At 39.7% G+C, this 25,516-nt stretch overlaps 1 protein-coding gene across 1 annotated transcript in view; it reads left to right on the top strand.

The window, feature by feature from the left end:
• Positions 1–25,516, top strand: part of LOC136152362 (cytochrome P450 4X1-like) — a 48,571-nt gene that overhangs the window by 6,500 nt on the left and 16,555 nt on the right. Inside the window, exons 2-6 of the mRNA XM_065913645.1 lie at positions 10,962–11,103; positions 12,307–12,351; positions 13,758–13,885; positions 16,841–16,968; positions 17,053–17,207. Of these exons, the coding sequence (XP_065769717.1) occupies positions 10,962–11,103; positions 12,307–12,351; positions 13,758–13,885; positions 16,841–16,968; positions 17,053–17,207 (598 nt within the window). The remainder of the gene's footprint in view (positions 1–10,961; positions 11,104–12,306; positions 12,352–13,757; positions 13,886–16,840; positions 16,969–17,052; positions 17,208–25,516) is intronic.

Raw genomic sequence — 25,516 nt, 5'->3', positions numbered from 1 at the left:
GGACGAGAAGGGGACGACAGTGCATGAGATGGTTGGAAGGCATCATTGACTCCATGGACATGAGTTTGAGTAAACTTCAGGAGTTGTTGATGGAGAGGGAGGCCTGGCATGCTGCAGTCCGTGGGTTCACAAAGAGTTGGACACGACTGAGTGACTGAACTGAACTGAAGTTTTTGATCTATTTGGGTTTATCTTTTGTATTTTAGGTAAGGGTACAACTTCATTCTGTTGCATGTGGATATCTACTTTTCCCAGCATATTTTCCCATATAATGGTCCTGACACCTTTGTCATAAATCATTTAACCATATTTTGAAGGATTTATTTCTGGTCTTCCTATCCTTTTCTGTTTGTCGACATGTCTGTTTTTAAACCAGAACCATACTATTTTGATTAGTATACTTTTGTAGTGAATTTTGAAACCAAAAAACATGAGTCAACTTTGTTCCTATTGAAGATTGTTTGGGCCATTCACAATCCTTTGTTATCCCACATGAGTTTTAGAATGAATTTTCTAGAATTTTTCTATTTCTGCAAAAACATCACTGGGATCTTGATAGGGATTGCATTGAATCTGTAGATTGCTTTGGGTAGTATTCACATCTTAAATCTTCCAATCCATGAACACGAGATGTGTTTTACCTCAGTTCAATTCAGTTGCTCAGTCGTGTCCTACTTTTTGCGACCCCACGGACTACAGCAGACCAGGGTTTTCGGTCCATCACCAAATCCTGGGGCTTGTTCAAGCACATGTCCATCAAGTCAGTGATGCTGTCCAACTATCTCATCCTCTGTGTCCCCTTCCCCTCCTGTCTTCAATCTTTCCCAGCATCAAGGTCTTTTCAAATGAGTCATCTCTTTGCATCAGGTGGCCAAAGGATTGGAGTTTCAGATTCAGCATCAGTTCTTCCATTGAATATTCAGCACTGATTGACTGATTGACTGGTTGGACCTAAAGGACTCTCAAGAGTCTTTTCCAACATCACAGATCAAAAGCATCAATTCTTCAGCACTCAGCTTTCTTTATAGTCCAACTCTCACATCCATACATGACTACTGGAAAAACCATAGCTTTGACTAGATGGACCTTTGTTGGCAAAGTAATGTCTCTACTTCTTAATATGCTGTCTAGGTTGGTCATAGCTTTTCTTCCAAGGAGCAAGCATCTTTTAATTTCATGGCTGCAGTCACCATCCGCAGCGATTTTAGAGCCCAAGAAAATTGGGTCTCTCACTGTTTCCACTGTTTCCCCATCTATTTGTCATGAAGTGATGGGACCGGATGCCATGATCTTAGTTTTCTGTATGTTGAGTTTTAAGTCAACTTTTCCACTCTTCCCTTTCACTTTCGTCAGGAGGCTCTTTATGCCTTTTAAAATTTCTTTCAACATGATTTATAATTTTCACTGAATAAATCTTTCACTTTTGTTTGGAAATACATAATTCCAATACTTGAAAGAAGGAGGCTTCACTTCCTAAGTTATTAATTTTTCTTTGATAGTCAAGCACCAAAGCAGGCATAAATGCCCAGGGGATAACCCTTATGTTAATAAATGCAAGTGCTAATTATGGTATATATTAAGGTGGTAAGGATGAAGAATTAGGAACAGGGCATTAACAGTGAATATTACAATTTCTTCAACACATCCCCCACCTCTCTCAATTTCTGTTTTCTCTCTTTCTGGATAGATCTAGAAAGATAGGAGTTCTGGAACTCCTATTGGTTGTATATAAACCTTCTAGATCTATTTTTCTAAATCTTTTCTTCTTGATTTTATCTTCCTAGAATTTCTACTAAAACATTGAAAAATTTTTTACTGTCATAATTTTGATTTCCAAGAGCTCTATCTTATTCTCCATCTACTTTTGCATCAGTTACCTTATGATGCATTTTTTTAAAACTCCCTAAGGGACTTCCCTGGTGGCCCAGAGGTTGGGAATCTGCCTGCCAATGCAGGGGACATGGGTTCTGTTCCTGGTCCAGGAAGAATACTCATGCTCTGGGACAACTTAGCACGTGTGCCACAACTACTGAGCCTGCACTCTAGAGCCCATGAGCTGCAACTGCTGAAGCCTGTATACCCTAGAGCCTGTGCTCTGCAACATAGAAGCCACAGTAATGAGAAGTCTGTGATCCGCAACAAAATGTAGCCCCTGCTTGCTGCAACTAGAGAAAAGCCACACACAGCGATGAAGACACAGTGCAGCCAAAAATAAATTAATTAATTTAAAAAACACTCTAAAGCTAAAGCTTGGTGGCTTAAGATGACAGCCAGCTATTTAGTTCATGATTCTGTGGGTCAGCAATTTGAGCTAGACTAGGCTATGAGGTTCTGCTCTCATGGCCAGTCTCAATTGACTTCAGTTTGGCTCACTGATGCTATTGCAGTCAGCTACTGGGACAGATAAAGGCTGACTGTCATCTTGGGTGCCTTCATTCTCTTCCATCTGGTTTATTATCCTTCAGCTGGTTAGCCTAGCTTTGCCCACGTGGTATCAGGGTCTCGAGAATAGCAAGAGAGCAAGTCTCAAAGTGCAGGTGCTTTTTAAGTCTCTGCGTCATGTTTACTACTCTCCCGAAGCAAGACACATGGCCAAATCAGTATGAGAGAACTGACAAAGTACTGAATTCAGGGAGGCTTTAACAAACTGAGACCACTACTACAGTCAATTTAACACATTCTACTTTGTTACAGAATCCTGGTGTTGAAATACTATATATCTTTTTTTGAAGTATTAACTTTTTCAGGTTTGTTTTTTTTTTTTTTTCTGTTGTGTATTAGTTATCTACTACAGTCTAGCAAATTACCTTCAAGCTTAGCAACTGAAAACAACACACGATTTTATCTCACACAATCTGTGAAGTTTGTGAGAATCTCTCTGTGAGAGACTCAGGATCTCTTCCAAGGTTGCATGGGATTGGCTGGGGCTGTAGTCATCTCAAGCCTCCACTGGGGCTAAGGAATTCACTCTTAAGTTCATTTACAGAGTTGTTGACAGGCCACAGTTTCTCATTGGCTATTAGCCAGAGGCGTCAGTTCTTTCCCACACGGACCTTTCCATGAGGTTGCTCACAACCAGGGTGACCAACTCATTCCAGGTTTCCTGGTTGACTCCTGATTTTAGTTCTGAAGGTTTTGCATCTGGGAACCCATTCAGTCAGGCAAGCTGGAAAGATTAGTCACCCTGCTCTCAAAATGGCCGCTTGTTTCCCTCAGAGTAAGATATGAGAGAGCAAAAGTGAGAAATAGAGAATCTAAGATGGAAACTGCAGTCTTTTATAACCTAATCTTGAAACATTTATTCCATCATTTCTACTGTAAGCAATCAGTCACATTGACAAATGTGTGTACAGTGTGCGAAGGGACAATATAAAGAGATGAGAGATGATTGGAGGCCATGTTGGAGGCTGGCTACCACATGTTGTTAGTTTTGCTTTATGTCTTTCTTGGAGGCTATCTCTAAAAATGAGAGATGGTCTTTAGCTGTCATTTCATTTTCTAGAGTGAGGCTCTAAAGATGTTTGAAGTCTTGTGTACATGGCAAGAACTTTCCCTGAGAGCAAATCTGTTGGAGGACTCAACCTGTCAGTATCTATTTGTTCATTTTTCAGTTTCTTGGAGATGAACCTGTCTTTCTGTTACTTAGATTGCCAGGACTCCTGGCATTCTAGGAGCAGAAAAAGGAAGGGGGTTGGGAATTGAATCATTTGTTATGCAGTCTTTCACTGAATCTCTCTATTTTTAGTCCACTGATTCATCCCTGCCCTCCACAGTGTCTGGTTTCTTCAAGTCTTAGAGTCTCTCTGTTTTCGTTTTTCTAGAAAATAAAAGCTCTGATCTGTTGTGGAACCTGAGAGGGTAATGTATGGGGAGAAGGCAGAGATTTGGGATTGAATCAGCCTTTAAGTTATTGCTTTATATCTAGATTTTTTTTCATTTAACCTCATTAACTTTTTCTAAACTTTTCATCCTCAACTTCCATTTCCTTTGTTTCCCATTAGAGCTTAATTTTCACCTCTACACTTCCACAAACCAGAATTGAGAAGGAGCTGTCAATCAGAAATTGGGAAAACTAAAAATGGCCCAAGAGATGTGTTCTATTAGTTATTAAGAATGATATATTAACATAGTACTTCTCAAAGCATTTGTGGTGAAGAGCCATTATTTTCTAATCTGTTGCAGACAATTGTTTTCATTTTTTTAAAAAAAGTAAGACATTTCAGCAATGTTAAATTACTATAAAAATTTGTAAGTGCTATGCTCAGTTTCTGTAATTAACTCATCATGGACTGGTTTATGGATCACACTTTGAGTAGCATTGTGGTAAAGTCTTCCAGTCTCATTGTGAACTTCTTTATTTCTCATTTTAGTTCTAATGTCCTTTTTTGTTTTATCCATTTTCAAGCTATAACATAGTGTGCATACAGGTTTTGAATTATTGTATCTTCTGGTAGACTAATCCTTTTCATATAAGAATTGTTCCTTTTTATATCTAGTAAGACTTCTTGCCTTAAATTTTACTGTATCTAATACTAGTGTAACTATGCAAACTTTTTTCCTAGTATTGAAATGGTACTTTTGTAATCCTTTGTTTTTAACTTTTTGGACTTTTTACCTTGTGTCTTTTGTCAGTAGTATAGTTAGGCTTTTAAAAAATATAATCTGAAACTTTTTGTCTTTTACTTGAAATAATGAGGTTATTTACATGTAATGTAATTACTGATGTTTTATTGACTTTTTCAGAAGATAAACTTATTAGATATTTGAAAAGAACTGAGACCATGTCTGACACTTTGTAAGTGCTATGTAAGTGTTAAATGAAATGTAAGTTCCGTATGTTTAATTCGGTGGACTTTCTGAGGACTTCTCACCACATAGCTCTGAGAGACTGCTCCAAAAAGGTAAGCAAGGAGCCGGGGTATGGAGGTGTTCTGCAATAAAGATCACGTAGTTGGAACATCAAAAGATTACTATTAATTAAAGAAAACCAGGAGAATTCCCTGGCAATTCAGTGATTAGAACTTTGCATTTCCACTGCAAGGGGCATGGGTTCCATCCCTGGTTAGAGAAGTAAGATCTCACAAGCTGTCTGGTGTGGCCAAAATAATAATAATAATAAAAGGAAAAAAACTAAGTATCTCAACTTAAGGAGTTTAGTGCTTTTCTCTGTATGGGAAAATGCAAGAATTTGGATTCACTGAAATTATTCCTTTGATGTGTACCTTAGCTATCTACAGCTAGTATCATGTTCCTCCCCATCCTGAGTTCCCCTAGGCTTACGGTGGGGAGGCAGCAGCAGTGACTGATGGCTTGATGTCCGCAACATTCTTTGTTTGCTGATAGAGCAGGCAACATTTTTCATCCATACTCCCCTTCTCCCCACTAGAATATAGGATCTGTGAGAGGAGAGTCTTTGTTCACCACTATAAACCCAGTTCTTGACTCACAGTAGGTGTTCAATAGCTACTTTGTTGCTGGAGAGGATATAGAGAAAAGGGAACCCACCTACACTGCTGGTGAGAACATTAGTTGCTGCAGTCACTATGGAAAACAATATTGGGGTTCGGAGCGCTGACAGGGGAAGATTCCACATGCCACAGAGCAACTGAGCCTGTGCTCTAGACCCCAGGAACTGCAACTGCTGAGCCCCTGTGCCACAACCACTGAAGCCCATATGCCTAGAACCCATGCTCCACAGCAAGAGAAGCCACGGCAACGAGAAGCCCACACACTGCAACTCGAGAGAAGCCCACACAGCAGCAAAGACCCAACACTGCCAAAATTAAATAAATAATTTTCAAAAGGCAGTATGGGGGTTCTCAAAAAAACTAAAACTAGAATTACCATAGGATCGAGCAATCCCACTCCTGGGTATATATCTGAGCGGAAGTATAATCCCAAATGATAGTGCATGCCAGTGTTCATAGCTGCAGTATTCACAATAGCCAAGACATGGAAACAATCTAACTGTTCATCAACAGATGAATGGATAAAAAATATGTGGTACATTATATAATAGGATGTTACTCAGCCACAAAAAAAAGAATGAAATAAAGGCATTTGCAGCAACACGGATGGAACGAGAGATTTTCATACTGATACTGAGTCTCAGCTCAGTCTGCTCGCCACACACAGGCCAGTAAATCAGGAGGCGAGGCGCTGAGGCAAGGAGTAGTAGAAAAACTGCCCGTCCAAGAAGGTGGCAGACTAGAGTTCTAGAGCCCCATCTTATAGAGGTCTGGATACTTATCGTTTTTATAGAACAGAGATGGGGAGGAGGTGAAGAAATAAAGTAAAAAGGCCACAAGTCTTGCAAAATATCTCCTAGTTTGGCCAGCCCCAGGAGGGGATGTGTAAATTTCTTCTTTCCTGCAACTGTTCACAGGTGGGCGGGGTCAAGTTGTTTGCCTGTGAGCTCAACAAAGGCACTTTAGTTTAACATTCAGGCAGAAGGGCAGGGTTCCCTGAGACAGGTGTTATGTATGCTCGTAGCTATGGATATCATCCTTTTAGTGATTATAGTAACAAAAGCAATGGAAAGCAAAGGTTAAAGTAAAAGAAACAGATCCAATATGGAACCAGATTTTGCTCTTCCTTGTTACAGTACTAAGTGAAGTAAGTCAAAAAGAGAAAGACAATAAAATATGATATCACTTGTATGTAGAAGCCAAAATATGACACAAATGAACCTATCTATGAAACAGAAACAGACTCAGACATAGAGAATAGACTTGTGGTTGCTATGGGGGAGGGATGGACTGGGAGTTTGGGCTTAGTGCATGCAAACCATTACATATAGAGTGGATAAGCAACAGGGTATTGCCGTATAGCTCAGGGAACTATATTCAGTATCCTAAGGTAAACTATAATGGAAAAGAACAGAAAAAAGGAAGTGTGTATATATATATACTGAGTCACTTGGCTAAAGAGCAGAAATTAACACACCATTGTAAATCAACTATACTTTAACTTTAAAAAGCTACTTTGTTGAATGCACACATATATTAGATGCTAAATAAATTGACTCATTCAAAGATCTGTTGACTATAAAGAACCAACTAGGTAGACTGACATTTATTCAGTAGACCAGTGTATGCCCGTCAGTGTGGAGGACCTAGTGTTTACGCAGGTAAACAAACACCCCTAGTTTATGCGGGGGTTTGTGTGTGCTTATCCTTATACATAATTCAGGGAAAGTCTGTGTAACTAAGTAGTTCTTGGGCTCCATAATTCAGTGCAAGTTTGAATCCTTATTACTAGTGGCTGGCTATATAGTCTGTGAGAAACACACTCAAACAGCCCCAAACCAAGGGATGGACTCAAGAGATATGAAGCACAGTGAAAGCAAGACTTATAATGACAGTCTTGCAAGATCGGGTGTCTGGTGGGCAGGCACACCCGGGACAGTTACAGCTAACACTTATTCCCTGGCTTGCAGATCCCTCCCTGGTTCCTCATTAGATGAGTCCTGTACAGTTACAATCTTCCCAGAATTGCCTAAGTCTCATAGGGTATTCTTTCTTCTTCCTTCCCATCCAAAGTTTACATTGTTCAACAAGGATTTTTGTTTATCCCTTCTCAAACATCCTGTTAGCTTAGGGACTCTTCAGGTGTAAGCTGTTAGGCAAGACTAGCTTGCCAGTAATTTTCAAGGCAAAACTCGTAGGTCTGAATGGAAAACCGTTTGTTAATAATTTTCCACCCAAGGCCGGCTACTTGATTCTGAAAATGGACCACTTCAAGTTTTGTTTCTTACACAATCTGGAAGAGATTACTTAACTTCTCTAAGGCTCAATTTCCTCATCTGTAAAATGGGATTGCAATTGTATCTGCTTTATAGGGTTCCTGATGTAAAGAGTAAAGAATATAAAGCATAGAAAAGCACTAAATTCCTTAACTTAAGATATCTGGTTTTATTTAATTAACAGTAATCTCTTGAAGTTTTGACTACCTGGTCTTTGTTGTAAAAACTCCTATATATCCTGACTTCTCCTTCACCTCTTTACAGCAGTCTCTCAGAGCTATCTGAGAGGCTGCATTCTGGGGTTAAGTCCTCAGTTTTGTCCACCATATAAAACATAATTCTCAACTTTCAGGCTGTGTATTTTTTTTTTTCTGTCAACAGCAGCACCTAGCTCATCATAGTGCTTGGTAAATGTTAGCTATTACTCTATCTCAGGGGACTAAGCTTTTTTTTTTAATATTTCTGAGTATCTTTCCTAAATACATGTGATACTAATTTCAAATGTGTTTGCATTTGTGGATGAAGAAATATTAATTCATATATTACAGAATTCACAATAGCCTTCTTTCCTTTTTGTCCAGACAAGAGTTACTAAAAGTATAACCAGAAAGCATGACTGAGGATGTCCATGACAATTTCAAATATAAAAAAATAATCCTCATATTAAGTTGCTATTTTCACCAGGGCAAATATCTTGCCTGTTTTATATTTCTCTGCATCTCTGTGACCTGGCACATATAATAGGCACTTAATAAATACTTGTCTGTTTATTGTTTGCAAATGAGTAAATATTTACATTCTTAGGAAACTCCATTTGCTCTGTCAGTGGGCTCTTATCACTGGCATGATTGTGGGAATGTTAGCAAAACAGGGTCTGCAGTATTTCAGGAACTAGATTTCAGGAGTCTTAAATATTTTCAGGGCCCTAAAGTATCCAGGGACCATTTCATGGGTTAGAGCTACTAACTGGTAACAGGAAATTGGGAGCTGAAGTTTTCCACATTTTCACAATCACACAGCGAATTCTGATTGGTCACACAAGAAGGAACTTGCCAGCTTGAAGGTTTCTTTCCAGGACGTCCCTGGTGGTATGATGGCTAAGAGTCTACCTGTCAATGCAGGGGACACAATGCAGAGGAGTCCCTCCTCTAGGATGATTCCACATATTGAGGGCTAACTAAGCCCGTGTGCTACAACTACTGATGTCTGCACACGCTAGAGCCCATGCTCTGCGACAAGAGAAGCCAGTGCATCATAATGAGAAGCCTGCACACTGCAACAAAGAGTAGCCCCTGTTCTCCGCAATGAGAGAAATCTTGGACATAGCCATGAAGACCCAGCACAGCCAAAAATTTAAATAAATAAATAAATAAAAATTAAAAAAAAATTTTTTAAAGATTTCTTGGCAAGTCAGGCCCCCCACAGTTGTGCTCAAATGCATAGCTAGGCACATCCAGACACACATAGAGGTGCCTCTCTACCCTCACACTTTATACAACAAACAGATGTGAATGGATCTTATTGTCATGGATTTAGAAGTAATTTGGGGGGCTCTAGGGTGCAGTAGCTTGAAGCAGGATCTTTGATCCTTGGTCAAGAATCGAATCTGGGTCATGGTGGTTAGAGTGTTGAATCTTTAATCACTAGACGCTGAGGGCCAGTGGACTTAAAATGGGACCTCAGTCCTTGTCTTCTTTGAAGAAAGAATTCATCATAGACCAAAAGATAGTAAGGTGGGTAAAGTGTTTATTAGAAGCAGAGCACATGTGAAAAGAACACATGAAAAGAACACATGGGTGGGCTCATAGAGTCATGCTTTGGGGGTGACTTAAATTGCTTATATGAGGGCATGTATTTTCCAGGTTTCCTCTGGCCAGTCACCTTGTAGATTTCCTCTGGCCAATCATCTTGCTTGTTGCTCTTATCTGGTCTGATTCAAGGTCCTTCAGATGTGCATGCATATCTTTTAGCCAAGATGGATTCACGCAAGAGTCTCTGCGAGGTTGGCAGGACATATTATGGATTGGTGCCTCCTCCCTTCCCTGACCCCTAAGGATCTGTTCTGCACATGTGTGGTCTAGAAGATCTTCTTGATTCCAAAAATATGTTGTCATCTTATCTTTTGTCCCAGCAGAGCTCAGCTCCTCTCTGCCCCTGTCTTTTCTCTGAAATGTCAGTAGGAGACATTTCAGCCCGACGACCACCTACCTCCCTACCTCAGAAGAACTATTTAAATAAGCCATAGTAATCTGCTTATCAAGGCAAGAATTTCATCTCTGATGGCAGTATTTGTACACTAATGTATAAATGTTGGAAGCTGAGAGTTTTGTTTTTGAGCTTGCTTCAAGACTTATACCAGAGAAGGTAATGGCAAGCCACTCCAGTACTCTTGCCTGGCAAATCCCATGGATGGAGGAGCCTGGTAGGCTGCAGTCCATGGGGTCGCTAAGAGTAGGACATGACTGAGCGACTTCACTTTCACTTTTCACTTTCCTGCATTGGAGAAGGAAATGGCAACCCACTCCAGGGTTTTTGCCTGGAGAATCCCAGGGACAGGGGAGCCTGGTGGGCTGCCATCTATGGGGTCGCACAGTGTCGGACACGACTGAAGAGACGTAGTAGCAGCAGCAGCAGCAGCAAGATTTCCACACCTATATAAATGCGTCTTCTACGATTACAAGGGAAAAGAATTGGGTTTTCTTTGCAGATGGAATTGGCAGATTTTTAGAGAGCATTTACTATTAACTCATGAGAAAAAATAAGTCATCAGTATTTATAGAAATGGAATGGTGAGCTGGATGGTGGGTCGTCTTCAATCTACTAACGTTTTTTCCTTCCCACCTAAAAACATTTTTTTTCAGCTTCTGGACTCCACTCCTAATCTAAGTGTGTGATGCTGGCAGGTGAGGCAGAGTGCGTGAGTCTATTCACTGCACCTTCTCACTTGGGGAAACAGTTCACAATATGTATCATTCAACAGGAACATTGTCTGGTGATACAATATATTATATTGAAAAGATGAATATACTGTTTGGTTAGAAAATTATATTCTAGGCTTAGAAATCCCAAGGAAAGTGTGTTCACTTACCTCCAGAAAAAGCGTCAAGCCCCTCTACCAGTGGAACCTCATTCAGGACCTGAGTTCAACTTGTGTCTATAGAGGGGGATGAGTCCAGACTGACTGACTTCTTACATTTCTTTCACTTGTTCATTGCAGTTATTTAAAGATGGTAAAATCGAGAACCTTCGGAAGATTGTAGAAAAATACCCTTGTGCGTTTCCTCGCTGGGCTGGGCCCTTTCAGGCATTTTTCTATATCTATGATCCAGACTATGCAAAGACATTTCTGAGCAGAACAGGTAAGAAAAGAGATGAATCTCAGGGTCCTAATCCTTCTAGGAATGATATGACACAACCCACAGGCAGAATTCTAAAGGAATTCTGAAGCAAAAATTGGTACTGGGCCTTGAAGAGACACTGGCGGAAGTGTGCAGAGGTTTCCCACCAATCCTGAAGTGGATTCCCACGTCCCCCTTGTCCCTTGTCTTGTTCAGACTTCCATGGGCCGTTTTAGGACAGTGTATCCTAAAGCCTAGAAGATACCATCAAATCTCCAGGGCCTTCCTTTCCTTTCTTGGTTTTGTGACTTCAGCATCAGTAATACTCCCCATCTCAGCCCCTTTCTTGAGTATAAAGTCTTCAGGAGAAATGTTCCCAGGGTAGATTATCTAATACCACAAAATTCAAATGTCCAGTTTTTGCTCTTCCGACTTTGTAAAGCTAATGATAGGCTCAGCTTCTTTGTGCTATTACCTCCCTTGTGTGCAAGCATGTGCTAAGTCGCCTCAGTCATGTCCGACTCTTTGCGACTCCATGAACTGTAGCCTGCCAGGCTCCTCTGTCCATGGGATTCTCCAGGAAGGAATACTAGAGTGGGTTGCCATGTTCTTCTCCAGGGGATCTTCCCGACCCAAGGATTGAACCCACGTCTCTTAAGTCTCCTGCACTGCCAGGTGTGTTCTTTACCACTAGCACCACCTGGGAAGCCTCATTACCTCCCTCACTCTTAGTAAAACCTCATAAAAACAGCCTTTCACTGAAAACCTCCATTCTCCCAGTCCCACAGCTCTGATTTGTCTCATATTCATCTTGTAAAGGACAAGAACTGTAAAACACCCTCATGTTAGAGTTCAGGAGAACCCTTTTAGGGTTCTCCTTCTCCAGGTTCTGCAGGTCCCGGCTCTAATAGTTAATTTGCTTTCCAAAAAAGATGTGATATATTGTCCCAAGTCCCGTCTTGGACACTTTGCAACCTTTGGACAATCTCTGTTTCTGCTGGAGGAAGCAGAAACAAGGAAAGAATCTGGATTTGTGTACCTTTCTGCCTCCTGGAGCTGCTGTTGTCAGCTTCCTGAGCCAAGACAGTCAAGGGCTGTAGGGAGTGAGCCCCGGGCTCCCTTTTGCTCACTGTTTGTGCTTAGTTCAGGCAAATGAAGAGAATCTTCCCCAACTTTGGTGACTTTCCTTTAATGTTCTTTTGTTTCCTCTGCTTGACTCTGCAGATCCCAAGTCCAACTTCCTGTATAAGTTCATGATTCCAAGCGTTGGTATGTATGTGCAAGTGAAGGAGGTGACCCACTCTTTCTTGAAGCCCATTTGTATAGTAGAGCTTGCCAAGAAAACTCAAATTAGGGTTCAAAAGTACTGAGAATATGGTAGATCTATACTACAAGCTTTCTAGGGGGAAGGTCAAGAGGAAGCCCTAAGGTTAGCACAGTGCAACTTCCTAGGAATCCTCCTTGTCAATTTCTCTGCCAAAGTCTCATTTGCAAGACAGCCTATCTGTAAATTTGTCCCATCTCTTGTCTTTAAAACTGCAGCCTTACCATTCACATTCTTTATTTTATTCTTTCTTCTCTCTTGTTTTCTCAGATCTTTCCCTTTCTTTTTGGAATTTCTGTATTTCCATATGCAAATCAGTAAAGTTTTGCTTCAAACTGCAGTTTGAAAATATTCCATGAGCAGACAAATTGAGCGTTTTAGTTCTATAATTGGCATTTATGTTAGACAAGGAAGGAATTAAATGAAAGAATATAGGTTTTGGATTCAGAGTTACTTGAATTTGCCCTTCCCCTATCCCTACTTACTAGCTGAGTGATCTTGGGGAAGTCATCTAATTTCTCTAAGCCTCTGTTTCCTCATCTTTGAAAATGAAGATGAGAGTAACATCTCTGGGCTATTGTGAGGATTGAATGAAACACATACTTTCATTTTAGCCATTTTAGTGTAATGGCTGGCATTGTATCAGTGTTGGAACATGTATCTATTGCAAGCCTCGCATGTTGTAAGCACGCAATTGTATATTAATAAACTTTAAGGTCCTTTGAAAGCCAAATCTTTACCTCTCTGGTAACAGAAGATTATGAGGCCTTAGGTTTGATGAGTATTTTCACTTTGTATCACTTACAGATGTGAAGCACAGACCAACACTGAAGGACAGGATAGCTGAAGACAGACTTAAACCTCTTATCTAGTTGCTTGTGAATTTTGTGTTCAGACAGCAGTTTATGGATTGATTTGGCATAGAAAGGAGATAAATATTTGTTGTGCCTTTACTGGGACCAAGCTAGGTGCCTTATGTATATGCCTTTATTTAATCTGCACGGTGACCCAGTAAAGTAGATATTTATTATCACAGTTTTTCATTGAGAAAACCAAACTCCAGGGAGGTTACATGACTTAATTACTACCAGGTAGTAACCGGTGATTTCAGGGGTAGCATGCTTATCCAGCTTCAAAACTCAGGTCTTTCTTACAGTGCTAAATACATCCATCCCAAGTGTAGGCATCAAAACTCACTTCATCCTTAATGTACGAGCACTACTTTGACATTCCACTGTGTCACCACTGTCAGTGTACCAACGGGCACTCCATGATGTCTGTGTTCCTCACCTGTCCTTCCCCATCTCACCTAATAAAATGGCATGTGGTTTTGTGCCTTTAATTTCTCAAGGAAAAGGACTAGTGAATTTGGATGGACCCAAATGGTTTCAGCACCGTCGCCTACTAACTCCTGGATTCCATTTTAATACCTTGAAATCATTTATTGAGGTGATGGCTCAATCTGTGAACATCATGCTGGTAAGTGAAGGGATTAAAGTGCTCTGGCATGTTGCAAAATGCTACAGTGAATGTATCAGAGATCTGTTTAGTGGGTAGTGAGAGTCAAATGGGGATGATTTCTAGAAATTAGCCAGTGTACAAGTACCCACCGAGCAATGAGTGTCCGTGTAAGCCTTTGCTGTTGCTCTTTGGATGATAAAAGAAGATGAAGATCTGGTCATCCATCTTAGGTATATTTTGAGATCTTATGGCAGTAAACCAAGTACCAAGTGGTAAGATTCAGATGATAAGTGCTGTGGTGACAAGTAAGGAAAGTGGAAGCAGCTATGTTAGCTTCAGATTCAGAGGAGACTCAAATTTACTATGAAATATGAGCTGGACTTAAACGTGTGGATAACATGGATGAGGGCATTTTAGGCCCAATGAGTTAGCAGGAGTAAAAGTTGGAAGGTTGGAATAGCCTTGCCTGAAGGTCATAAAGGACCTAGAAAGAATGTGTCTACATTGAAGTCGCAGATGTGAGTTTCCTCTTGCAGGTAGTGGAATATCATTAGGAGCTGACCTGTGCTCTTTGAAAGGGGCAGAAGGATGTTGCAGAATATTCCTGTGGGTGGTCCCTGATTTATAAATGAGTTCTATTCCAAAATTCCCCTTGGACATGGCATATTTTTTATTTTTAAATTGTACACACTTGAAAATAAGACAAGTAATTCATTAATACAGTTTCATCATAATGCTTCAAACACCACAAACAGAGCCAAAGTTGCCCTCCACCTACATCTGCAAACCTACCCCTTTCCCAAAAGAGATCCACTGTTGCTACCTGGTTGGCTGGGTCCTCAGCCAAACTCATAAAAACAGATTTAACGTGAAATTGACTGGGATTGTGATGAAAATGTCCATTGTGCTTTCTCAAGGCAGAAACCTAGAAGTACAGGCTAGAGAGGAAGGGGGTATGCTTTCTAAGTCTGGTGCTGTGCAGTTTTATGCACAATTGCAAATCAGCCTGTGGTGATATTTGAGTTTATCAACAGTTTGATGAACCATTTCTATCTTTCTTCCTTCTCAGTTGCATATTTCCCCAAGACCCCTCTTACAGCCCCTCCCCTGCTGAGTTGTTGCAAAGTATCTCCGGAGAGCCTCTTTTGTTCTCCTTTCTTCTAGACTCCCTTTTTTTGGTATTCCTGTAGCTTTCATTTTCTTTTATTTATTTTTATAGAATTCTCATTGAAATAGAATTGATGAACAATACTGTATTAGCAAACTCACTTTTTGTACTCAGTCAAACTTACATAATCCTCAGTCCTGTCCGACTCTGTGCAGCCCCCTGGACTGTAGCCCTCCAGGCTTCTCTGTCCGTGGACTTTTCCAGGTAAGAATCCTGGAATGGGTCGCCACTTCCTACTCCAGTGAGTCTTCCCACCCCAGGGATCAAACCCGTGTCTCTTGCATCTCCTGCATTGGCAGGTGGATCCTTTACCACTAGTGCCACCTGGGAAGCCCTCAGGATGAAAGCAACTGACTAAACAATTGACACTTGGGTAAAAGATTTTTTAAAATTTCTTTGCCTTTTTTTCTGTGGCCTCCAAATCCTTAGCACCCAGCTGTAGGCATGGGTGCTCAACAAATAGAGCTTGATCTAAACTTAAAACATGTAGATTTATTTGTGTTTCTTACACAGAGAATACTTATGATGATGAATACATTTTCAGCAGGGAACTTTGAGACAGTTTAAGCCATAAAACATCTTGGGTAGTGGAAGTGGGTCATTTGGGGGCAGAAGTAGAGTGAACACAGGCAGTGCTTGGCTGAGAGCCACCTCCCAGCAGGTGCTCCTATTCACTGCTTACCTCTGTTCCCCACTTCTAAATCCAAAAAAATTATTTTTAATTCCAAGTTTATTGTTAAGTGTAACTATAATGGTTAAGAGAAGTGACAGGTGGGGTATCTAGCAATCTGGGGACTGAGGAAGGAGGAAGCCCTGGGGAGAACCCTTGTTATTATGGGTCTTGTGTGCGATGATCTCTTTTACTGGAACCCTGATCTGTTCTAAAACAAGAGTGGCGATAATAATTGGAAGGCCAAAGATACTTACCTCAGCCATTTACCAGATACCTGGTTTGTTCCATGCTTTTTCTCATTTGGTTGGGTGCGTTTTTCCCTTCTTCATGCCAAGTAAGCACTTGGCTTATTTATGTGAAAATTAGTAAACAGAAATCTCATTTAAAATGGAGTCAGGAGGCCAGAAAGGGGAGGTCTCACATCCTACCACTAGAGGTCAACTGCAGACCCAATCGAAAGAAACCTACCTTTGCATGTCCAACAGGAAGAAGGCTACTACTTTACCCTCCAGCAAAAGAAAAGAAGAATTTCTCCTTACCCACAACAGCCTGGTTAGTGAGACTCTCAAAACTTGGACAATGAAAAACCACTGCACTCTAATTTCCCCGTTTCCTTCAATGGACTCTTTGTTTATAACAGCTCCCCCCAACTCCCCCTTCTCCTCTATAACTGTTCCTGTCCTTAGTTCTCCTGACTTGCCCAGGTGACTCAGTGTTGAAGAATCCACCTGTAATGCAAGAGATGCAGGAGACACGGGTTTGATCCCTGAAGTCAGGAAGATCCCCTGGAGGAGGAGATGGCAACCCACTCCAGTATTCTTGCATGGGAAATCTCATGGACAGAGGAGCCTGGTGGGCTACAGCCCATGGGGTCACAAAGAGTTGGACACAACTGACCACGCACGCACCATGATTGCATGTGCTGAATTTCAGTTTTTTTGCTGTGCCTAAATAAACCCATTTTACTGGTGAAATAAGGGGCAGGTATTTCAGGTTAACATTTACCTATATGACCTTCGACCCCTGCCAAGTCAGAATTGTCTCTGTCACATGGTAAGAGAAGCGTCAGGGAGAAGCCTTCAGATACAAGCATTTTGATGATGATGATGTTGATCTTGACCTCCTGTGCCAGGATAAGTGGGAGAAGATTTGTGGCTCTCAGGATACACTTATGGATATCTATGAGCACATCGACTTGATGACCCTGGACGTACTCATGAAATGTAGTTTCAGCTGGGAAACCAACTGCCAAACAGACGGGTCAGTTACAGTAAAGGGAAAATAAAGCCTCGTTCGCATTATCTAAGTCATTTACTGACATATTTTCCCCACTCTCTCTTCTAGCTCCCATGATGATTATGTAAAAGCAACAAGTGATGGTAGCAATATCCTTATGCAACGCGTGTACAATTTCTTTTATCACTATGACCTAATTTTCAGATTAAGCTCTGTGGGCCACCGCTTTCGGGAGGTAAACAAGATATTGCATCAGCATACAGGTATTTCTTGCGTTTGGATTGTCCAAGTCCATACACTGTCATAGTTGTATTGTGTCTCTCTAGAGGAACAGTTCTCAGTGTGAAAAGAGAAAGAATTCTTGTCTTAATGGAGCTTTTATAGGAATACTGCTCAAATGAAACAATTCGTGTACAAGAGTGTGCTACACCCACTGTAATAGTCTTATCTGGATTTTTCTACATAGGTGAAAGTGAAAGTCACTCGGTCGTGTATGACTCTTTGGGACCTCACGGACTATACAGTCCATGGAATTCTCCAGGCCAGAATACTGGAATGGGTAGCCTTTCCTTTCTCCAGGGGATCTTCCCAACTCAGGGATTGAACCCAGGTCTCCCTCATTGTGGGCGGATTCTTTACCAGCCACAAGACAAGCCCTTTCTATATATTACACCATCTTTATTATATGCGGTTTTTATTAATACAAAGGTAACATAGCAAGTGGGCACTTAACACTTTATAGCATACATGGCATGGCTTTTTGCATAGTGATTGTCATAGTAATGGCAGGCTAAAAATATGCAGGCAACATAGGAATAATGGGAGGAACAGAGTAAACATGGACATACATCCAAAACAGGACCCCCCTGGGGGACTGTCCAATGGGTATAAAATAGTTATGCAAGATGAATAAGTTCTAAAGCTCTGCTGTACAACAGTACCTATAGTGAACAATATTGTGCACTTAAAGTAGGTAGATCTTGTTAAGCATTCTTACCCCAATAAAAAAATAAAAGACGCTTCATTCGAAAATAAATAGTTTTAGCAAAACATAAACATAAAAGTTGAAATTGATGAAGTTTTTAAGCAATTCAACACTACTTTTCATGAACACCAAAATAGAGAATATTTATCAGGCCATTAATTAATCCTTCCTCAGCTCCAGCACTGAGTAGCAGTATGACTTTGGGCAAGTTACTGCTCTGTCTCAGGGTTATCTGAAAAATGAAGATTAAAGAAAAAACCTATCTCATTGTTTTGTGATGATGATTAAATATGTTAATATATGTAAAGCACTTAAGACAGTGCCTGGAACTGAATAAATGTTAAATATAAAATAGATTTGTTCCAAGAAACTTGCAACACACACCTACACATGCATACATATGGACCCACACAAATATAGATATTATAAGGACATACAGATAAGCAGATTAGAAATCATCTAATATACAAATGGGCTCTCTTTATAGCAGTAGTTATCAAACTTGTTTGTATCATGGCCCACACCAAAAATATTAATATTTAATATTGGAGGAAACAGGAGTGGATTTGGAGGCATCTACACAGAACTTAGTGAAAAAAATTATTCATGTTCTCTTGCTATTGCATAATTATGATGAAAAAACAAAATGCAGAACATTAGGGGGAAATTAAATGTTAAATTGGTCAAAAATAAAAACTTTTCAAATTTCAAATTTTTCAATTAGTCAAATTTATTCATATTTTCTTTTACTGCATCTAGATTTTGAGTGATAGTCAAAAGCCTTTCCCTACTCCAGAATACCTCAACTATGGCACTAATGACATTTGAGGCTAGCTAAGTCTTTGTTATCCAGACAGTGAGACACTGACAAGCGCATTGTAGGATGTTTAGCTGCATCCCTGTCATATACCCACTTGATGATAGTAGGACTCTTGATAGAGTTGCTCTAATATTTCCAAATGATTATCCAATTGTCCCATTACCATTTATTAAGAAGTTCCATCTTTTCCAGTCAGTTTGAGGTAACCACTTTTATCATAGTCTAATGTACTTGGACCTATTTCTTCATATGTACTTGGACCTATTTCTTCACTTTCTTTTCTATCCGTTGGTCTATCTATTTGTGTGCTAAATCACACTGAATCAATTAAAGAGACTTTGTAGTATTTTTTTTCATTAATAAGGTATTTTTCAGGGGGTTTTAGGCTTAGAGAAAAATTGAGCCGAAAGCACAGAGTTCCCAATATTGCTACTTCTTCACCACCCCCATATACACACTTTCCCTCATTAACATCTTGCATAACTATGGTGTATTTCTTATAACCGGTGAGCCATTATTATTTTACATACATATTTATTTATTTTATTTACTTATTTTTGGCTGCACTGAGTCTTCACGGCTGCACATGGGCTTTCTCTAGTTGTGGCCAGCAGGGACTACTCTCTACTTGTGCTCCGTGGGCTTCTCATTGCAGTGGCTTCTCTGGTTGAGAAGCACAAGGTCTTCAGTAGGCACATGGGCTTCAGTAGTTGCGGCACTTAGGCTCTGTAGTTGTGGCTGGTGGTGTCGAGAGCACAGGGCCAGTGGTTGTGGCACGTGGGCTTAGCTGGCCTCTGGCATGTGGGATTTTTCTGGACCAGTGGTGTCCCCTGTGTTGCAAGGCAGATTCTTAACCACTGGGCCACCAGGGAAGCCCTCATGAGTCCCTTATTATTAACTAAAGTCCATAGTTTAGGGTTCACTCTTTATGTGTACACTCTCTGGATTTTGGCAAATATGTAATGATATGTTTCCACCATTACAGTATCATACAGCAGTGTTTCACTGCCCTTAAAATCCCCCTGTGCTCCACCTACTTGGCCCTCCGTTCTTTGTGTCACACTCCTGGCAACCACTAATTTTTTTACTGTCTCTATAGTTTAGCCTCTTTCATGTCATTAACTGGAATCACACTGTACGTAACCTTTTTATTGTTTTTTTTGAGTTTTTTTCTTTTTTCTTTTTTTTTTTTTTTTTTGTTTTTTTGTTTTTCTTTAGTTGGAGGCTAATTACTTCACAACATTTCAGTGGGTTTTGTCATACATTGACATGAATCAGCCGTGGAGTTACATGTATTCCCCATCCCGATCCCCCCCTCCCACCTCCCTCTCCACCCAATCCCTCTGGTTTTTCCCAGTGCACCAGGCCCGAGCACTTGTCTCATGCATCCCACCTGGGCTGGTGATCTGTTTCACTATAGATAATACACATGCTGTTCTTTTGAAACATCCCACCCTCACCTTCTCCCACAGAGTTCATAAGTCTGTTCTGTACTTCTGTGTCTCTTTTACTGTTTTGCGTATAGAATTATCATTACCATCTTTCTAAATTCCATATATATGTGTTAGTATGCTGCGATGTTCTTTATCTTTCTGGCTTACTTCACTCTGTATAATGGGCTCCAGTTTCATCCATCTCATTAGAACTGATTCAAATGAATTCTTTTTAACAGCTGAGTAATATTCCATGGTGTATATATATACCACAGCTTCCTTATCCATTCATCTGCTGATGGGCATCTAGGTTGCTTCCATGTCCTGGCTATTATAAACAGTGCTGTGATGAACATTGGGGTGCACGTGTCTCTTTCAGATCTGGTTTTCTCAGTGTGTATGCCCAGAAGTGGGATTGCTGGGTCATATGGCAGTTCTATTTCCAGTTTTTTAAGAAATCTCCACACTGTTCTCCACAGCGGCTGTACTAGTTTGCATTCCCACCAACAGTGTAAGAGGGTTCCCTTTTCTCCACACCCTCTCCAGCATTTATTGCTGGTAGACTTTTGGATAGCAGCCATCCTGACTGGCGTGTGATGGTACCTCATTGTGGTTTTGATTTGCATTTCTCTGATAATGAGTGATGTTGAGTATCTTTTCATGTGTTTGTTAGCCATCTGTATGTCTTCTTTGGAGAAATGTCTGTTTAGTTCTTTGGCCCATTTTTTGATTGGGTCATTTATTTTTCTGGAATTGAGCTACAGGAGTTGCTTGTATATTTTTGAGATTAATCCTTTGTCTGTTTCTTCATTTGCTATTATTTTCTCCCAATCTGAGGGCTGTCTTTTCATCTTGCTTATAGTTTCCTTTGTTGTGCAAAAGCTTTTAAGTTTCATTAGGTCCCATTTGTTTATTTTTGCTTTTATTTCCAATATTCTGGGAGGTGGGTCATAGAGGATCTTGCTGTGATTTATGTCGGAGAGTGTTTTGCCTATGTTCTCCTCCAGGAGTTTTATAGTTTCTGCTCTTACATTTAGATCTTTAATCCATTTTGAGTTTATTTTTGTGTATTGTGTTAGAAAGTGTTCTAGTTTCATTCTTTTACAAGTGGTTGACCAGTTTTCCCAGCACCACTTGTTAAAGAGGTTGTCTTTTTTCCTTTGTATATCCTCTCCTCCTTTGTCAAAGATAAGGTGTCCATTGGTTCGTGGATTTTTCTCTGGGCTTTCTATTCTGTTCCATTGATCTATATTTCTGTCTTTGTGCCAGTACCATACTGTCTTGATGACTGTGACTTTGTAGTAGAGTCTGAAGTCAGGCAGGTTGATTCCTCCAGTTCCATTCTTCTTTCTCAAGATTACTTTGGCTATTCGAGGTTTTTTGTATTTCCATACAAATTGTGAAATTATTTGTTCTAGTTCTGTGAAAAATACCGTTGGTAGCTTGATAGAGATTGCATTGAATCTATAGATTGCTTTGGGTAGACTAGCCATTTTGACAATATTGATTCTTCCAATCCATGAACACGGTATGTTTCTCCATCTGTTTGTGTCCTCTTTGATTTCTTTCATCAGTGTTTTATAGTTTTCTATGTATAGGTCTTTTGTTTCTTTAGGTAGATATACTCCTAAGTATTTTATTCTTTTTGTTGCAATGGTGAATGGTATTGTTTCCTTAATTTCTCTTTCTGTTTTTTCATTGTTAGTGTATAGGCATGCAAGGGATTTCTGTGTGTTAATTTTATATCCTGCAACTTTACTATATTCGTTGATTAGCTCTAGTAATTTTCTGGAAGAGTCTTTAGGGTTTTCTATGTAGAGGATCATGTCATCTGCAAACAGCGAGAGTTTCACTTCTTCTTTTCCTATCTGGATTCCTTTTATTTCTTTTTCTACTCTGACTGCTGTGGCCAAAACTTCCAACAGTATGTTGAATAGTAGTGGTGAGAGTGGGCACCCTTGTCTTTTTCCTGATTTCAGGGGAAATGCTTTCAATTTTTCACCATTGAGGGTGATGCTTGCTGTGGGTTTGTCATATATAGCTTTTATTATGTTGAGGTGTGTTCCTTCTATTCCTGCTTTCTGCAGAGTTTTAATCATAAATGAGTGTTGAATTTTTCAAAGGCTTTCTCTGCATCTATTGAGATAATCATATGGTTTTTTTCTTTCAATTTGTTAATGTGCAGTATTACAATGGTTGATTTGCAGATATTAAAGAATCCTTGCATTCCTGGGATAAAGCCCACTTGGTCATGGTGTATGATTTTTTTAATATGTTGTTGGATTCTGTTTGCTAGAATTTTGTTAAGGATTTTTGCATCTATGTTCATCAGTGATATTGGCCTGTAGTTTTCTTTTTTTTTGTGTGGCGTCTTTGTCTGGTTTTGGAATTAGGGTGATGGTGGCCTCATAGAATGAGTTTGGAAGTTTACCTTCTTCTGCAATTTTCTGGAAGAGTTTGAGTAAGATAGGTGTTAGCTCTTCTCTAAATTTTTGGTAGAATTCAGCTGTGGAACCATCTGGTCCTGGACTTTTGTTTGCTGGAAGATTTTTTATTACAGTTTCAATTTCCTTGCTTGTGATGGGTCTGTTAAGATCTTCTATTTCTTCCTGGTTCAGTTTTGGAAAGTTATACTTTTCTAAGAATTTGTCCATTTCATCCAAGTTGTCCATTTTATTGGCATAGAGCTGCTGGTAGTAGTCTCTTATGATCCTTTGTATTTCAGTGTTGTCTGTTGTGATCTCTCCATTTTCATTTCTAATTTTGTTAATTTGGTTCTTATCTCTTTGTTTCTTAATGAGTCTTGCTAATGGTTTGTCAATTTTGTTTATTTTTTCAAAAAACCAGCTTTTAACTTTGTTGATTTTTGCTATGGTCTCTTTAGTTTCTTTTGCATTTATTTCTGCCCTAATTTTTAAGATTTCTTTCCTTCTGCTAATAACCCTGGGGTTCTTCATTTCTTCCTTCTCTAATTGCTTTAGGTGTAGAGTTAGTTTATTTATTTGGCTTTTTTCTTGTTTCTTGATGTAAGCCTGTAATGCTATGAACCTTCCCCTTAGCACTGCTTTTACAGTGTCCCATAGGTTTTGGGTTGTTGTGTTTTCATTTTCATTCATTTCTATACATATTTTGATTTCTTTTTTGATTTCCTCTATGATTTGTTCGTTATTCAGAAGCGTGTTATTTAGCCTCCATATGTTTGAATTTTTAACAATTTTTTTCCTGTAATTGAGATCTAATCTTACTGCACTGTGGTCAGAAAAGATGACTGGAATGATTTCAGGTTTTTCTGAGTTTTCCAAGACCAGATTTACGGCCCAGGATGTGATCTATTCTGGAGAATAGATCCGTGTGCACTTGAGAAAAAGGTGAAGTTGATTGTATTGGGGTGAAATGTTCTATAGATATCAATTAGGTCTAGCTGGTCCATTGTGTCATTTAAGGTTTGTGTTTCCTTGTTAATTTTCTGTTTAGTTGATCTATCCATAGTTGTGAGTGGGGTATTAAAGTCTCCCACTATTATTGTGTTACTATTAATTTCCTCTTTTGTACTCGTTAAGTGTTTGCTGTACATATTGCGGTGCTCCTATGTTGGGTGCATATATATTTATAATTGTTATATCTTCTTCTTGGATTGATCCTTTGATCATTATGTAGTGTCCTTCTTTGTCTCTTTTCACATCCTTTATTTGAAAGTCTATTTTATCTGATATGAGTATTGCGACTCCTGCTTTCTTTTGGTCTCCGTTTGTGTGAAATATTTTTTTCCAGCCCTTCACTTTTAGTCTGTATGTGTCTCTTGTTTTGAGGTGGGTCTCTTGTAGACAGCATATATAGGGGTCTTGTTTTTGTATCCATTCAGCCAGTCTTTGTCTTTTGGTTGGGACATTCAACCCATTTACATTTAAGGTAATTATTGATAGGTGTGGTCCCGTTGCCATTTACTTTGTTGTTTTGGGTTCACGTTTATACAACCTTTCTGCATTTCCTGTCTAGAGAAGATCCTTTAGCATTTGTCGAAGAGCTGGTTTGGTGGTGCTGAATTCTCTCAGCTTTTGCTTGTCTGTAAAGCTTTTGAATTCTCCTTCATATCTGAATGAAATCCTTGCTGGGTACAGTAATCTAGGTTGTAGGTTATTCTCTTTGATTACTTTAAGTATGTCCTGCCATTCCCTTCTGGTCTGGAGGGTTTCTATTGATAGATCAGCTGTTATCCTTATGGGAATCCCTTTGTGTGTTATTTGTTGTTTCTCCCTTGCTGCTTTTAGTATTTGTTCTTTGTGTTTGATCTTTGTTAATTCGGTTAATATGTGTCTTGGGGTGTTTCACCTTGGGTTTATCCTGTTTGGGACTCTCTGGGTTTCTTGGACTTGGGTGGCTATTTCCTTCCCCATTTTATGGAAGTTTTCAGCTATTATCTCCTCGAGTATTTTCTCATGGCCTTTCTTTTTGTCTTCTTCTTCTGGGACTCCTATGATTCGAATGTTGGAGCGTTTCACATTGTCCCAGAAGTCCCTCTGGTGGGACCTCATTTCTTTTGATTCTTTTTGATTTCTTTTGACAACAGAGGTTGTCCTCATTTCTTTTGATTCTTTTTTCTTTTTTCCTCTCTGCTTCATTTATTTCTACCATTTTACCTTCTACCTCACTTATCCTATCTTCTGTCTCCGTTATTCTGCTCTTGGTTCCCTCCAGAGTGTTTTTTATCTCATTCATTGCATTATTCATTTTTAATTGACTTTTTTCTTTCTTCTAGGTCTTTATTAAACATTTCTTGCATCTTTTCAATCTTTGTCTCCAGGCTATTTATCTGTAACTCCATTTTGTTTTCAAGATTTTGGATCATTTTTATTATCATTATTCTAAATTCTTTTTCAGATAGATTCCCTATCTCCTCCTCTTTTGTTTGACTTGGTGGGCATTTTTCACTGTTCCTTTACCTGTTGGGTATTTCTCTGCCTTTTCATCTTGTTTAGATTGCTGTGTCTGGAGTGGGCTTTCTGTATTCTGGAGGTCTGTGGTTCCTTTTTATTGTGGAGGTTTTACCCAGTGGGTGGGGTTGGACTATTGGCTTGTCAAGGTTTCCTGGTTAGGGAAGCTTGTGTCGGTGTTCTGGTGCGTGGAACTTGATTTCTTCACTCTGGAGAGCAATGGAGTGCCCAGTAATGAGTTTTGAGATGCGTCTATGTGTTAGATGTGACTTTGAGCAGCCTGTATATTGACGTTCAGGGCTATGTTCCTGTGTTGCTGGAGAATTTGCGTGGTATGTCTTGCTCTAAAACTTACTGGCTCTTGGGTGGTGGTTGGTTTCAGTGTAGGTATGGAGGCTTTTGA

Source organism: Muntiacus reevesi, chromosome 1 (genome assembly GCF_963930625.1).
Source record: "Muntiacus reevesi chromosome 1, mMunRee1.1, whole genome shotgun sequence".
NCBI classification, from domain to species: Eukaryota; Metazoa; Chordata; class Mammalia; order Artiodactyla; family Cervidae; genus Muntiacus; species Muntiacus reevesi.
Note: the sequence above shows the minus strand (reverse complement) of the source record. Positions and strands in the feature narration are given on the sequence as shown.